At 39.5% G+C, this 17984-nt stretch overlaps 1 protein-coding gene across 1 annotated transcript in view; it reads right to left on the minus strand.

Annotated features, from left to right (window-relative positions):
• Positions 1-17984, minus strand: part of TRHDE (thyrotropin releasing hormone degrading enzyme) — a 768585-nt gene that overhangs the window by 141618 nt on the left and 608983 nt on the right. The window contains exons 9-10 of the mRNA XM_063446120.1: positions 17108-17173; positions 12965-13152 (exon numbers count right to left, since the gene is read on the minus strand). Of these exons, the coding sequence (XP_063302190.1) occupies positions 12965-13152; positions 17108-17173 (254 nt within the window). The remainder of the gene's footprint in view (positions 1-12964; positions 13153-17107; positions 17174-17984) is intronic.

Here is a 17984-nt window from a genome sequence, read left to right on the forward strand (position 1 = left end):
CCTCAGATAGGTATAGAACAGTAATAACTCTTGATCTGAGCTGAACTTAAAGAAACACTCCCGCTCCTATAACAACTTAAGCTCAATCAAGTTGTTATGGGGTAGGAGTGTCTAGGCACCTACTTGCAGTCAGAGGTAAACTGTTTGGCAAAGGCTTAATCCCACATTTAAGGCTCCAGCACTACTGGTTATCACCTTCCTTCCTCTTTGTGCTGCTGTATGAGGAAGGTTTGCCACGCAGACTGTGATAGGCTGAACCAGACAGCTAACACTCTCAACCTAATATTGCTCGCCCTCTTAAAAGAGATAGTGCATAGTAATTCTCTCAATGGGAAGTCAGTGATCTCCTGAAAGCATCAGTAGTATATGATGCCTGAATGAAGAAAGTTATAAAGTTAGCAATTCATTAAACCCAAATACGTTTAACCTTTTAAAGACCAATGACAATATAAGTCATCACAGCAATCGGTTCAATAAAGATCATATGCCAAAATGGAGAGACATGCTTAGTGAACAAATGCAATGCTATATGGAGCAGCAAATGCTGAGTACACAGAGCTTTCCAAGCTGGCATTAAATGTATTTTAACCAATTAGGATGTCAGCAAAATATAATTTGGTAGTTAAGGAGTTAATATATTCCTCTATTTTTCATGGTATTGTTTCGACAATGACAAATATACCTATACTCTTTGTGCTGTTTTTTTTGCTTTGTTTTGTTGCCTGTGATGAACTATGAACAGCTGCTCATAGCTCTTTAAAAACCATGACTGAGTGATTCTCAGTATTTCTTTCACTGTCAGTCTGCCACTTAAAAAAAGGGGGCCATAGTCAGTTGGGGCTGTAGTTTGCGCTTAGTTAGTTAGTGAGTGCTGCTAAAAGCCCTTTACACAGTTGATGATCGTGCCCTGCCTAGAGCCTGGATACTTTACTATATTGCGATCTTAATCAGGATGTGGGGGGGGGGGGGGGAGGGGTTGCCTGACAACCAGCAAATCTCAACCTTCAATGTATTGTAATCGCAATCACACCATGATCACATGATCAGATTGGCAGTTTACATCACTGCCTGCAGAGGGACTGCCTGGGTTGTTAGGCATATTCCCCAACATGGAAACAAAAAAATCACTGACAATATAATGTTTGTGTGTGGGTGTGTATATTAAAGGAGTTGTGGTGGGGGGAAAAGTGTGGTAAGCAGATAATTAATGCATTGTTACACACAAATCTACACACAGCAGTCAAGCAATAAGACTTGATTTTCCCAGATGAATCTCACCTTAACACTACTGCAAGGGATTCTGGTTAGGTGCATGCAAATTAGTTCAACAAAGAACCAAATTTTTGTCTCATAATTCCACTTTATACATTGATTCCATGGGGTATGTGTCTGCTGTATGCAACAGCTTTGAAACACTACTTCAGGTGTAAGAGGATTTCATCCACACTTTTTTCCCCCACCACAACTCTTTTGGTATGTGTCACGGGTTCACTAGGCTATTGTCGCCGTTCCTTCAATCCTCCACTAGTCCTAGTTCCAGATGTGCTGAATAGTGTGATAGCTCTCTCGACAGTGTAAAGTTTCCCCAATATAGTGGATGCAACCAGTCATATTGGGTAGAAGATAAACTGTTTTATTAGGGCCAAGTTGCCTGTTTATATACATGACCCTCAGCATGGGGTCTCAATACAATACAACAGCAATCCCGCCCAGGCGTCTCTGTGTCTGGGAGATAAGTGAGTTTTCCTTTGCTTAAACTAATTATCTCCCTGGCACTAGATACAAAACATTACAGCATAAAACACCCCAAAATACATATAAGACAGATAGTAACCGCCACAAATATTATATCCCAAGATTGCCCAGATCTGAGTGCCGAAGTTGTCCAAATAGTGCTCAGATCCATGTAGTATAGCCAAATCACCACCGGGGTAAAGTTTTGGCCGACCGCCCACGTGACTGTTGCCTAAATTAGTTCCACATGAAAAGAGGTAGCACCTGGTCAACTTCCTAGATGTTTCTAGATTAATGTAACCGAAGGCTCCCCCTGGCTCGTAGGGAGCAAATGGTCTCACCATTCAGGAGAGTCTTTTCCCTGAAGAGCTCTCTCCTGGCTTGTCTGGGGACGGAGCAGAGCAGGCAACGGTATGATTTTCCCAGTGTTCAAGAGGCAAAGCATCTGAATTATAGTTCCATGCACTTGTTGATCAAGTACCGCTGCTATCGTTTGGGATACAAAATGTCCACCATTTACTAGAGCACGTGTTTTATATATATGTGTTCCATGACAGCACTCTAGGGACTTCTCAAAATTGTAGAACATTAAAACATAGCTTTTATTTACATATTGAAAAATAATCAATGTTTCAGTTTATAATAAACTTTCATCATGATTATCTGAGCTAAGTTTTAATATTCTGCCCTTTTGAGAAGTCCCTGAAGTGCTGTCATGGAACACATGGTTTTGTATTATTGTGGATAAGCACCAGGCATTGGAAAAAACTGACTCTGTAGTGCAGGCATTTTGTTTTGGTCAGAACTTGTACAACTGCCTCCATCCTTACGGGGTTAATATATTCCAGCATTGTTAGGTTTCATTCAAAATGTATTTTTATTTAAATGTATATTGTTTTTTATGTGTTTGTGAAGCTGAGACCTTGACAAATCTGAAATTTAAAAATCTTAAATAGATTAAATTGATTTGTAAATGTTAGGATTTTTTGCTAGGTACAGTCATTTGCCAAAGGGTCATTGCCTTTCCTTTTATAAAATAGTATTGCTTTGCACTTGAAATATTGGTTGGCATTGAATGTGCCTCTTGTTTATATATTCATAATTTAGATGTTCTAGAGTGCTAAATACTTCGGAATTGTCATCTTAAATTCCTCACTTGTAAAAGCTCTACACACAAGGCTAGCATGTGCTTCTTTCTAGCTTGTATGAAATATCACCTTTTTGCCCTAGCTTGTCAGAGAATGTGAGAATGTAAGTTACATTATGTAACATGTGATCAGTAAAGTACTTGTATACACAAGCAGAAAAAAAGTTGCATGCTTGCTATCCTCAATCCTCACGCACATTTAATTAACAGAGATTTTTAGTACAACTGCAATGGTATTAGGAAGCCTTAATGTACCTTGGACAGCATCTTCATTGATGGTTGCACTCATGACACTGTCTGTACTAGCCAAAGTGGAGTGACAGTGATCTCGGAAGCCAAATTCAGTGCCAGCGACAGCTGTAGTGAACTTATGGTAGTGTGAACTTATGGGCAGAATTATAACTGCCGAAATTCACAATCAAACTAACGTATGTACCCACTGACACCATAGACAGTGCCTTATCACAGTTATTACTATTTTGTAGTGTTTTTGAGTCTTAGTATTTTGGTTTTGACCCAGCTTAACTGACTTCCTTATTTCTTTTTTTTTTTTACTGAGTATGATATTTTATTTGACACGTTATTTTATTTTTAAGGATTTACCATCTTGGCTAAAATTTACTACAGGAGGTTTTTAGTTGCACTCCAATGGCCAATAAAGTGCAAGTTCACCTGCCCAGCCAAGGCAAACCTCTCGGTTGCTGATTTCAACTAAAAGACAACACTTCTACTGAAATAGAAAGGGGTATTTTATGATCCACAAGCAGTTGTAGCATTACTGCTGCAAGGCTGTGTAATACAAAAGCAAATTAAAAAGAATAAATAAATAAAAATACAAACATTTATATACAGCCAAGGGGGTACAGCGATGTGTGTGAAATGAATGATGCTCAAAATATTTGACATGATCTCTAAATACGGTAATCACACTAAGGATCCCTACTATCTAATTACTGTGCATTAAATCTGTATATTACACTCAGATTTCCAATATTATAAATGCTGGTCAACAACCACGGAAGCAAGACAAAGATGTTTTATGTGAATATTGTAAGATGATTTAGAAAAAAAGAAAATGAAAGAAATATAATCTTCAACACTACAATGTAAGCTTATTGAACAATGCAACACAAAGAGTTTCGTACAGGAAGAATTAAAAGAGTTTATTTTATTAGAGAGAAAATCCCTGCTGCACTGTTGTTATGGTGTCAAATTCTGGATTAGTAAAGAATGGAAAGAAATAAGATTTGTACAGATTATGTGAGTGGGCAGAAGGGTATTTGAACCACTGAACCTAGAAGCTCATTAGCAGCCTTGAGACACCGACATGAAGATTCTTAGCATTATCACCCAACTTTGACATCTTTAAGTGTAATGGAGTGACACATCTTTTACTATGATATAAAATGTCCTTCTTCCTTATAAAACAAACACTAACCTGAAGAAGGTGAAAAATATATTTCTTATAATTGAGGTTATACACAGTCATAGTAGTAGCAAATTCAGTACCATATCACTCCAAATTTAAGGAGATGTTTCTGATTTATGATATATATTTTTTTGAAATAAATTAATTTGATGTGTATTAAAATATATTGGAAACAAATGTATCACATATGGGGATTGAAAATATTATATTTCACTAAAAGATAGAAAAAAACATAAATGTGGATTATAGAAGTACATGAACAATTTTCTATTTAAAAAAAAAACACACCAAACAATAATTGTTTAAAGGTTTTAAGGAAAGTGCTATTTCACAGTATTTTGAATAAGAACAATTGAGCTACCCTGAAATATCCATAAAGCTTTATGGGGATGCTGATTTGCACTAAATTGTTTTAATAAAACTATAGACAAACATCAGAAGTGTAATTAGGGTGCTTCAATACGCACTTTAATTTTGAACACATAATAAAGGCAATGATTTTGGACTATTGTAATGCAGCTCCGCTTTGTTAAATTGCTTGTAATTTATTATGCAATGCCTGGCAAAAGTATTCAGACCCTCAACCATTTCTCACATTTTATTCATTAACTTGTGTTACGTGAAAACAGCTAAACCTGCAAAAAAAACTGTTTACATTAGATTTTGTAATTAAAGAAATATATGTGCTAATATTTGTTTGCTTTTATTATGAAAGAAAAAAAGTCAATGTTGCACATTTATGTAACTTTACTGTGAAAGCTCTATATTTACGCAACAGAAAAAAAAAGTCTTAATGGCAATACAATTCACTAACAACTGGCCCATATCAATGAGCCATTAAGGTACTAAGCATTTTCTCTGAATAAAAGTCTCACTCTGGATAAGGTTTATTGGCTAGGCTGCAGATCTGACAGAAGCTATGACAATGAAGAAGAAAAAGTATTCTACAGTAGTACAAGAAAGAGCACTCAAACTGTGGTATATCAGTTAGGAAAAAATAAAAAAGTTACATTACAGTGTTTGAAAATCACAGTTAGCATTATTGGATTCATTATCTGTAAGTGGAGACCTTATCACACCACCCAGACACGGCCAAGGAAAGGTTGTCCTCAAAAATTAAACGACCAAGCAAGGGAGATCTTTGTAAGGGAAAGTAATCAGCCACTTTAAATTAATTGCAGAGGTCAGTAGATTAGACAGGAGTAAATGAGCACCATGCAACTTTTTCAAGAATGAAACTGTCATGTGTAGGAAGGTGATAAAACTCAAAATCAACCATATGAAAGCTCATCTAGATATTTTTACAAAATCTTGACTCAGACCGACTCAAGATATAGAAAAATGGTTTGTGTTCAGAATGTTTATGTGCCATAAACAAATCATTGGCAAAATCTCAACAAACACTATCCTAACAAAGGAGTATCATGCCGTGGAGGTGGTTTCATGGGAATCTTGTAATAATTGAAGGGAGGACTGAAAAAGACAAATGTTAGGAATACTGCAGGCAAACCTTTTTCAGTCTTCTAAAAAGCTGAAACATGGAAGAAAGTTGACCTTCAAGCAGGACAACAACCCCAAGCACAAAACAAAAAACAAAAAAACTTTGAAATGACTCAAAACAAAAAATGCCAAGGAACAAACTGGTAGATACCTATCATTAATGACTTAACATGTGGTTCAATTGACTGTTCACATGAGCAATTTACTAATGATTAGTGATGTCGCGAACATAGACTTCATTCAGCAGGTGAATTTTAAAACCCACAGGGACTCTTTCTGGCCACAATAGTGATGGAAAAGTTGTTTCAAGGGGACTAACACCTGGACTGTGGCATGCTGGAGGGGGGATCCATGGCAAAACTCCCATGGAAAATTACATAGTTGAAGCATGTCTTCCCCCCGGCACCCACCCCTGAGCGGTGGGTGGGGGCCCTAGATAAGAATGGTGGGGGGGACCTACCGTCCTCCCCCCCAGCCCCCACCCCTGAGTGGTGGGTGGGGGCCCTAAATAAAGAGAGGGGGGACCTACTGTCATCCCCCCGGCCCCCACCCATGAGCGGTGGGTGGGGGCCCTAAAAAAACAATAAGGGGGAGACCTACTGTCCCCCTAGCCCCCACCCCTGAGCGGTGGGTGGGGGCCCTAAAAAAACAATAAGGGTGGGGACCTACTGTCCTCCCCCCCTGGCCCCCACCCCTGAGCGGTGGGTGGGGGCCCTAAATAAAGAGAGGGGGGGACCTACTGTCCTCCCCCCGGCCCCCATACCTGAGAGGTGGGTGGGGGCCCTAAATGAAAATCCCCCCAATCAAGGTCACTAGGGGTCCCAAGCCCCTAGTCACACACCCCCACCCAAATCAAATTATCCCCTACCTACCCCCCTCACCCTAAAAATAGTGAGGGGGGAATAAAATAACTAACTTGTAAAAAAAATAAACTTAACATTTGCCGTCTTTTTTTTTTTTTAAATCTTCATTTTTCAGCCCCCAAAAAGGCCAAATAAAAAGCCATCATACCCTTCTTACTAGACACTGCTTACTAGACATGCCCCTACTCGCGGTATATCTAGTAGGGGCATATTATTTACTAGTACTAAGTAATCTTTCGGTTACTGGCTATGGGGGGATAGTGTATAATAAACACAGGTTACTGGCTATGGAGGGATAATGTATAATAAACACAGGTTACTGGCTATGGGGGATAATGTATAATAAACACAGGTTACTGGCTATGGAGGGATAATGTATAATAAACCCAGGTTACTGGCTATGGGAGGATAATGTATAATAAACACAGGTTACTGGCTATGGGAGGTTAATGTATAATAAACACAGGTTACTGGCTATGGGAGGATAATGTATAATAAACACAGGTTACTGGCTATGGGAGGGATAATGTATAATAAACACAGGTTACTGGCTATGGGGGGATAATGTATAATAAACACAGGTTACTGGCTATGGAGGGATAATGTATAATAAACACAGGTTACTGGCTATGGGAGGATAATGTAAAATAAACACAGATTACTGGCTATGGGGGGTAATGTATACTAAACACAGGTTACTGGCTATGGAGGATAATGTATAATAAACACAAACACAAAAAAAATAATTAAAAAAAATGAATGCAGCTTCAGAATTAATCTAAATTGTATGCTGTCTAGGAGGTGGGAGGGTCTGGGAGGGAGGGTCTGCTGCTGATTGGCTGGAATGTGTCTGCTGACTGTGAGGTACAGGGTCAAAGTGTACTCAATGATGACGAATAGGGGCAGACAGAACATTGCATATGTTCGCCATCCGTGGCGAACGCGAACATGCTATGTTCGCCTGGAACTATTCGCCTGCGAACCGTTCGGGACATCACTACTAATGATATAATGCAAGCAGCATATTTCAGTTTTTCTTTTTAATATTTCTTAAACATCTACTCAAAAAATACATAATTTTGACTTTAAAATATGCACTTAGAAAAGTTGATTTTGCAGTAACAATATTAGGAATTTATCATTTATTAGGAATTTATTTATCATTGTAAGCAAGAAAAAAAAGGATATTGGGGGGGCGGGGCCGGGCCGCCGAGCCGAGCGGTCGCATGAGAGACCGGCTCCCGCACTACATGCCTAGATAGACACATTAATCGGCGGTTATGGGAGAAATAACTGCTCGGCATCCACGTACCTTAACGCGCATGGGCTTCCAGAACCGAGGAGAGGCTTGCCGTTGGGGCTCTAGTCCCTCGGAGGAGAGGTCCCTGCTGTACCGGGTGGGGGCCTGCCTGGCGGTGAGTGGAGTGGACGGCCGCCACTCCACTATCCTGCCCAACGGAACCCGACAGCCAAACGGAACACCGGCGGATCCGGTCCCGACCCCCCCCCTCTGGACCGGGGGGGTGATCCCGGTCCTGGCCATAAAGCCATGTGGCCATAAAGCGGAGACACTGCCACCGTGCAGGCCCAAAGCCCAACTTAAGATGGCGGCAGCTGCAAGAGCGGGAACCAGACTGCAGAGACCACTGCAGTGTGCAAGCACCACCAGGCCTAAGCAACAACCAGCACCAAGCAACCCACACCCTGAAGCGGCACCCAGGACTGGAGATGTGACAATCGCCCCGCAGAACATGCAGGTTAGCACACAAGCGGGCCCCGCTGGGAAACGCAGATCTCCAAACACCCAAGATGGCGACAGTCCTCACCAGGCTACCTCACATCAACAAGCAACACCGTCGATGCATGGACTGATCCAGGGTTTAAACCCTCCAGAACAGCGAGGAAAGCTTGCAAGAGGACTGTACAGCTACATGTCCAAGCGACTGTTATCGGGACTGCTATACTAAGCTCTCAGTGTCAGCAACAGTAAAGGAAAGCATGCATGCATAAGCTAAGTTAACTTGAGTTAGCTTATAACCAATGTCATTACGCATAACCTTTCTGCTGACCATGCGTTTACATCTTGTTTAAAACAAAACACGTGCAAATCAATCCTATCAATCTGTGATATACGTGAGCATAGCTAATCTAGCACAGTTAAGCGATGATTATCGTACGACATAGGCTCATATGCCTAACCTGTAATCCCCAAGGATACGCAATTACATTGACCGGATTGCCCATAACAGGGTTATTGCACTATTCTAGCAACGCTATTGAGTTTCAGTCTCATACGTATAGGCGTAACTAATCTAGCAACGTGAAGCGATGAATAACTAAAGTCATATGTACATGTTTCCAGCGTGTTACTACTACTGATATGCAATTACACTACTCAGATTGTTTATAGCATTGTTATAGCAACATCCTAACATACTTATAATTTCCATCTGTGTTTAAAGCTAAATGTTTAAGCCTGATTTAAAAACAAAAATGTGCCTGTCATTCATGTGCCCCGCATGTTAAGCGTGTAAGAAGCCGGAGGATTGCTTTTGGGGCACCTCTCGCCAGCCTGTACAATTTACGTGCACAGTAAAAATAAAGAATTAAAAAAAAAAAAAAAAAAAGGATATTTTTCAAGTGGTCTGTATATTTTTATTGAACGCATATAAAGTCAATGTTAATATGATACCTGCCACTCTATTAACAGTTTGTCACAATACACACAGATTATGTAAATCTATGTCATTTATTTTTGTTGATAATTATAAGCAGATGTTCTGCAATGTCTCCCTTGATTTGAGCAAAGTCAGCAAATGGGAAATAACACTAATCATTATTTGACAAGCAAGATGCATTGGAGAAAACAATTTGAATATTTCTTCCCCCAATACATTAGTGGATGTGGTTGTATATTTTTTTATTTATTGATAATCCCTGTTTTTGTTTGTACTTCACAGGACTGATTTACATTTTAAAAGTATTTTTTTAAACATTTTTTTTGTTCTTTTGTCTATCCATCAAAAAGTGTGGTGCTAAATTTATATCACACATATTACATAAAAATATGAAGACTGAAGAAATGCATACTATAAAACTGCAATGTTTGGTATTTACTGATGTTCATGGATACACAAAAAGCTTATGGGCATTTGCAAGGAACCTTTTTAACTTCCTAAAATTACATTAAAGGTAAAATATAAGTAGGTGTCATGCTCATGTGCAAGAATTTTCATGATACAGGGCATTGCAGGTTATTATTGCACCCTGCAAAGAATTATGTAGTGTACAAATAATCATACTCAATGTAACCATACTCCTTCCCATTTATCACAACATACAAGGTTTACTATCGAGAGTGAATTGAATTATAAAGAACAACAGTTACAATATCTCAGCAGAGATGTAGAGAAACAGAATGTAACACGGGCAGAGACGTATTTCTCTGCAGGTTAAAATATTGTTGGAGCAAGTGAAATATGGTTTTGATGGTCTAAATTCACTTTACTGTTGATCAGTGCAAAAATGTTTTTAACATGTGCATACACATTATTGAAAAGTATAGGGTTAACAGTCCATTTAAATTTCACTTAAAATGCAAATTCTGACAGAAATAGCTTAAACTTGGCCACCTCTGGGGGTTGTTAGAAAATCCTGGCTACATTCCAGTTGATAGAATGTGTTATATTTCAGAACCAGCTTGAGTCATATCTTGATGTATATCATAAGATGTTTGCTCAGTATGGTGTATTTCACTGAATAAATACGTGACATGAATGCAATGGGGTGTATTCACCAAATTGGGAATTGTGTAGAATTAGAGCTAAGCAAGACATTATAAATACACAGCCTTCTCAGATTTACTATGAGAATAAATAAAACACTAAATTTAAGGACTGTTTCCAGAGAATAGAACTGAGATTCTTGTACAAAAAATATAGAAACCAATACTATAAATATATTTATTTTTGTTAGAGAAATGCAGCGTGCTGTTTAACAATACTAGCCATATATTTGAAGTAAAAAAAAATGTTTGACTTTCATTACTAACCTAACTAGACTTTCTAACATGTTCTTCTAGCAATGATCTAACAGGTGTGGACAGTTTTGTCTTTTAGGAGGCAACCATTGTGACCGTGGTTCTCTGTAAAGCCCTGCTGGTACCAAGGAACCCCAGGTGTCTTTCAATACCTGGGAGCAGGGCCGGCCTTAGGCCATTAGGCGCCCTGTGCGAAAATTCTTCACGGTGCTCCCCCCCAATCCTCCCCAGTCATACACGTTCATCCATATATGTGTGTGTATAGGGGTGTAGGTTTGTATTGGGGATTTATGAAATTAATAATGATTTAAAAACAAATATTCATTCCCCCTTCCCTGATGTTACCTTGCAGTGAGGGAGGAATGCAGATCTCTGGTGCTCCAGTGTGCTGGGAATCTGGTCTGCCCCTTTACCAGGTGCAGACTATGAGTAACTGTCTCGTTAGCTCAGGCATTTACATTGTCAGAGCTTTCCTCTGGTAATCCGCAGAAATGCACCAATTGGCTGGAGCTCGGAAGAAAGCTATATGATCTGCAGCCAGCAGAGAAGTGTAGGCCAGAAGTGCCTGACTGCCTCTGCTGCATTACAGAGGGGCAAACTAAGTATGTCACATAATACTGTGATGTACAGTTACAGGCAGACAGTCACACACACACACACACACACACACACACACACACGAACAGGCAGACAGTCACACATGCTCAGTTACAGGCATTGAGTCACAGAGACAAACACACAGTTACAGGTAGACAGTCACACACGCTCAGTTACAGGCACACAGTCACACACAGTTACAGGCAGATAGTCACACACACAGTTACAGGCAGACAGTCACACACACACAGTCTCAAGCAGACAGTCACACACCCTCAGTTACAAACAGATAGTCACACACACTCAGTTACAGGCAAGCAGACACTCATGCCCACAAATAGGCACACACACACACTCGGTGAAAGGCAGAAAGTCATACACACAGTTGAAGTCACACATACAGGCACAGGCACACACAAAGGCACAGCTTCAGCCACACACACAGTTACAGACACACACATATACAGTCACACACAAGCAGACAATCACACAAAGGCAGACAGTCACACACACACACACACACAGGCAGAAAGTCACACACAGGCAGACAGTCTCACACACACACACACACACACACACACACACACACACGCACGCAGGCAGGCAGGCAGACAGTCACACACACACAGACAGGCAAACAGTCACACACACAGGCAGACAGTCACACACAGACAGGCAGACAGTCACACATACAGGTAGACAGTCACACTCACACACACACACACACACACACACACACAGGCAGACAGTCACTTACAGACAGGCATGCAGTCACATACACAAGCAGACAGGCACACACAGGCAGGCAGCCACACACACAATCACACACACAGGCAGACAGTCACAGGCACACAGGCAGACAGTCACATACACTTACCTTGTTCCAGTATGGCTAGAAGAGAAGAAGTGGAGGGAGTGCAACTGTAGCCTAGTTATTGGGGAAGCAGGGACTCCTTCCTGTGCAGCAGTTACCAGGAGCTTCTGGGAGCTTTTAGCTTCACAAACATCTAACCCTGCCTCTCCCACTCACAAGCCCCGCCCCTGCTGCCATCCTATTTACTTTCATAGTCCCGGGTGGAGAATAATGAAATCCTCCACCTGGGTATTTAGCTGCACTCCTGTCACCCGGCCATGTGCGAACTGTGCGGCTGCACAGCTCACACAGCCCTGAGGCTGTGAAAAGAACAGGAATTCCTCTTAATCACTTAAAAGGTAGGAAGACAATGTAATAGAGCAGTAGGAAATGCTAGCAGAATGCTTGGTTTTATAGGGAGAGGTATTAGCAGTAGAAATAGGGAAATGCTCATATCATTGTACAGAACACTGGTGAGACCTCACTTGGAGTATTGTACGCAGTACTGGAGACCGTATCTTCAGAAGGATGTTGATACTTTGGAAAGAGTTTGGAGAAGGGCTACTAAACTGGTTCATATATTGCAGGATAAAATACCAGGAAAGGTTAAAGGATCTTAACATGTATAGCTTGTAGGGAAGACGAGACAGAGGGGATATGATGAAAACATTTAAATATATAAAGGGAATCAACACAGTAAAGGAGGAGACTATATCTAAAGAAGAAAAACTACCATTGTCTTAAATTAGAGGGGCAAAGGTTTAAAAATATGCACTACATAGAACTATAGTTGTAATTTTACCTCTTATTCCTGGCATCAGGGTCTCTGATATTTGCATCCATGTTATATAAGAAGTGTTCCTGAGTAATTGTTATTACATCATCAGTAGTTTCATTCCTTAGGATCGTTATGACAGGATAACCCATTTGTAGAGTCCACTGGTCCATTACTTCCTGGATGTTCACAGATTTACCTTCATTCTTCATGGCCTAAAAGACACAATGCGGTAAATTATCAGAGAGCTGCAGGCTCAATTAAGATGCAAGAAAATAAAGCATCCATTTGTGTGTCATGTTTTTGTGTTGACACACATTTTTCTACTATGATCCAATTAATGCAATGTATCTGGTGGGTATTTGGTTTTAAAATAATGTTAGGGCATTTACCATTTTCATGTATATGAAGAAACACGGAAAATATAAATAATATAAACTAATTTACGCAAATTAGTAAATACCATTATATATTATGTACAGTTGTGTTCAAAAGTTTGCATACCCTGGCAGAAATTGTTAAATTTTGGCATTGAATTTGAAAATATGACTAATCATGCAAAACATGTATTTTATTGAAGGGTAGTGATCATATTAAGCCATTTATTATCACATAGTTGTGTGGCTCCTTTCTAAACCATAATGATAACAGAAATCAACCAAATGACCCTGATCAAAAGTTTACATACCCTTGAATGTTTGGCCTTGTTGCAGACACACAAGTTGACACACACAGGTTAAAATTGCAATTAAAGATTAATTTCCCACACCTGTGGCTTTTTAAATTGTAATTAGTGTCTGTGTATAAATAGTCAATGAGTTTGTTAGCTCTCAGGTGGATGCACTGAGGCTAGATACTGAGCCATGGGGAGCAGAAAAGAACTGTCAAAAGTCCTGTGTAACAAGGTAATGGAACTTTATAAAGATGGAAAAAGATATAACAAATATCCAATTCCTTGAAAATGCCAGTCAGTACTGTTCAATCACGTATTAAGAAGTGAAAAATTCAGGGATTTCTTGATACCAAATCAGGTAGCTCAAGAAAGATTTCAGCCACAACTGCCAGAAGAATTGTTTTGGATACTAAGAAAAAAACCTCAGGAGAAATACAGGCTTCTCTGTAAAAAGACGATGCAGTTATTTCAAGAAGCACAATACAACAATACTGGAACATAAATGAGCTGCATAGTCGAGTTGCCGGAAAAAAGTATTTACTGAGCCAATGCCACAAAAAAGCCCAGTTACAATATGCCTGACAACACATTTACATGCCTCACAGCTTCTGGCACACTGCATGCTTTATGCTCACAACCATAAGCACTATGTTTAGAGAGGGGTCAACAATGCCTATAGTGAAAAAAATCCCATCTCCACTGTGAAGCATAGTTGTGGTTGTGTGATCTCTTAAGGCACGTGGAATCTTGTGAAAATTGATGGCAAGATGAATGCAGCATGCTATCATAATATACTGGCAGACAATTTGCATTCTTATGCACGAAGGCTGCACATGGGAGGCTCTTTAACTTTCCAGCATGACAATGACCCTAAGCACACGGCCAAGTTGACTCTCCAGTAGTTACAGCAGCAAAAGGTGAAGGTTCTGAAATGGCCATCACAGTCTCTTAACCTTAAATGGACACTGTAGGCACCCAGACTACTTCAGCTAATTGAAGTGGTCTGGGTGCTGTGTCCCTTTTGCACCTAGTGCTGCAATGTAATACATTGCTGTTCCAGAGAGCTGCAATGTTTACATTGTAGCTCTAAATCTTCCCTCTGTGGCTGTCTAACAGAAGGCCACTAGAGAGCTTTTGGAATCCAAACAGACTTTTGGTCTGTTATCTGAGGCTGAACGTCCTAACGGACCTCAGGCATCAGATTTTTCCCATAGGAAAGCATTGAATAATGAAAGCATGCGCATTAGGTCTTATTAGCCGGCGGGGGAAGAGCATGGGCAAAGCCTGACCCAGCACCGAGGGCGCTGGATTCAGGTAAGTGGCTGAAGGGATTTTAACCCCTTCAGCCCCACAGAAGGGGGGTGTTAGGGAGAGACCGTTTAACACTATAGTGCCAGAAAAACGGCTTTGTTTTACCTGGCACTATATGATCCCCTTAATATCATTGAGCCACTCTGAGGAGATCTCAAATGTGTGGTTCATGCAAGACAATTACAGACTTTGCATGACCTGGAGGCCCTTTTCCAAGACAAATGGGCAGCTATACCACCTGCAAGAATTAGGAGCCTGCACGCTGTCATTGATGCTAAAGGGGGCAATGCATAGTGTTAAGAACTAAGGGTATGTAGACTTTTGAACAGGGGTCATTTAATTATTTTTTTATTCATTCCCATGTTTTGTTTTATGATTGTGTCCATTTTGTTATAACCCACAGTTGAATATGAATCCCATAAGAAGTAAAATAAATGTGTTTTGCCTGCTCACTCATGTTTTCTTTAAAAATGGTCCATATATTACAAATTCTCCAAGGGTATGCAAACTTTTGAACACAACTGTGTGTTTCAACATGTGTAATGTCTATGTGTGCAGTGTCTCCTTGGGAACTGTTACCAAGAACAAGCCATGAACCATTTGTGGAAATTAAAAGACTGGACTGCTGTGAAAAGACCTGCGAGAAGTAAACCAGCTCAGCCTTTAGTTTTATTAATTTATCTGCAGATTTACTTAACAGTGATCTGTATTTTTTATTTTATTTTATTTTTTTATTTGGGCAGTGGAGAGTCCCTTTAACCCCTTAAGGACACATGACGTGTGACATGTCATGATTCCCTTTTATTCCAGAAGTTTGGTCCTTAAGGGGTTAATGCAGGGTTGACTAGAAAGTAGATCCCCAGTGCAAAAACTTATTATAACAACCAACCTAACAACCAGCTTCCCTATACTTTATAATTAATTATGTTACTTGGGAGCATTGCAAGGAACAGGTACATTTTACAGGTGTTAATTCCTTCACTACCAAGCAGTTTTTGTTTGAAGAAATGTTTGCATAATATGTATTTGAAACATGCATTGCATAGTTAGTGCATAAATGTATGCCAAATCAACAATTTTCTGTATAGATTGCTGTTCGGCCAAAAATAAAATGTAAATATGCAAATTTACTCAATGCATTCATTCAACCATCATGGATATGTTGGGAGTATCCCTCATCTTGCAATATTTCACACAGGGTCCGAAATATAACTATAAAAGGAAAAATCAGTTTTTCTCACATATAGCAGGTTTGACAAATATATAAATAAATACTGTCAAATACTAATCTCGTCTGAAGTACAGTTAAAACATATATTTCTAAAATAAGATTTTTTTAAAAAGTGTTATAGAAATCTCTGTGATGTTAATGTAATGCTAAAAGGCATATGAGCGATACCATTGACTTTTCCCCCTTTCTGACTATAGTACGTTTATTTTACTGTTGAGAGAAAGGGTTGTGACTTCTATTTTCAGGATATTAGGAGTTTAACTTGGTGGAATGGCCTCTTGGCGGAGAACCACTCATGGACAGCTGTTTATGAGTGGTTCACTGGCTTTGCATCTCTTACTGAGTTGCGTTTTAAAGCTGTTGTTTGCAGCACACATAAACTCCAAAGAATCCATGTTTAAAATGGAATAATGAGGCAAAAAAGGTGATTCTTTGTTGAACCTATTTGCATATGCCCACCCAGAATCCCTTGCAGTAGTAAAATCACTACAAAGTTGAGATTTCTGTGGGAAAAGCAAGTCTCATGACTTGACTGGTGTGCAGATCTGTGTTTAACATTGTATTAACTATCCACTGACTTCAGGTGGAAGGGGTTTTCAATCACATTTTCTCCCCACCATAACTTTCTTGATATATTCATAGACTTACTTCCTAAAAAGAATGTATAGTTAGTCAGGAAAAGTATTTTGTTAAGGTGTTCTATGGAACAAGTATATGTTATATGCATTAAAATATGAATATGAATATGAATGTGAATACACTACAAAATGCTAAAATGTTAAAATGTTTTCACCGTTATTCTGTCACTATGATCAAACCACATTTTTGTGAGCAGTGTTTTTGCATGACAAATCATCTTTCAAGGGAATTTCACTTTGCCCTTAAAATAAATAGTATTCCAAAATAGGAATATAGGGAAGGGCACAATTATTTGTAAATTGTTGATTTTGTTTACCTTGGAGAGTGTGTTCCACAGATCTTTTCTTGCCGCATTTCCATATTTGTGTGTTGTTAAGTAATCCTATGGAGAAAATTACATTGAATATAATTAAAACAATAATACAACTTCTAATCATTCTATATTGTTATTGTAAGCAGACGTTTCTCCGTCAAAACACACAGTTTGATTTTTTTTTTTTCAGTGTTTCTTTTTGACAGGGACCCAAATATGTATGACAGCCTGGTAATCAAGAGAATCCTGGCAGATGGGGCACCTCAGGAAAAAGCAGGGTCGGGGGGAGAGGCAAAAATCCCTTCCTGGCTGCGAATTGTAACAGCTTAGCCAAGTGGGACAACAGCAGAGAGGGTGAGCATGTTCTTACTTCTGGTTTATCAGAGTAGCACAGAGTGCACAGTGCCCGCTGTGAGTGAAAGGAGCATAATATAATATCCTACCTCTTCCTATTCACTGTGTGCATTATGTGCAAAGACATGTACCCAGGGCCGGACTGGGAATTAAAAGCAGCCCTGGAAAAAAATTATTTACCAGCCCCATAATGCGTCGCGCCAGCATAGTGTGCAGATACAGAGTTAGAAAAGATAACTTAAAATTAAAATTATTACTCCAACGTGAAAAAAGGCACATATAGGCTAAAAAAAAAAGAGTGCAGATTTATTTTAAGCAGACGTGCCTTTGCATATAACCAATGTTTCAGTCCAACTACCATGACATATTAAGGAAAGCTTGGTAATGGGACTGAAATAGTGAATGTATGTAGGGCACAACTGTAAAAAATTACGTTTATCTTGTTTATTTTGAAGTCCTGTGGGTGCACTCTTCACTTTAAATATGTTATTGTGCTGGATTATGCACCTAGAAACAAGACTGGGCC

Source organism: Pelobates fuscus, chromosome 3, assembly GCF_036172605.1.
Source record: "Pelobates fuscus isolate aPelFus1 chromosome 3, aPelFus1.pri, whole genome shotgun sequence".
Classification (NCBI taxonomy): domain Eukaryota; kingdom Metazoa; phylum Chordata; class Amphibia; order Anura; family Pelobatidae; genus Pelobates; species Pelobates fuscus.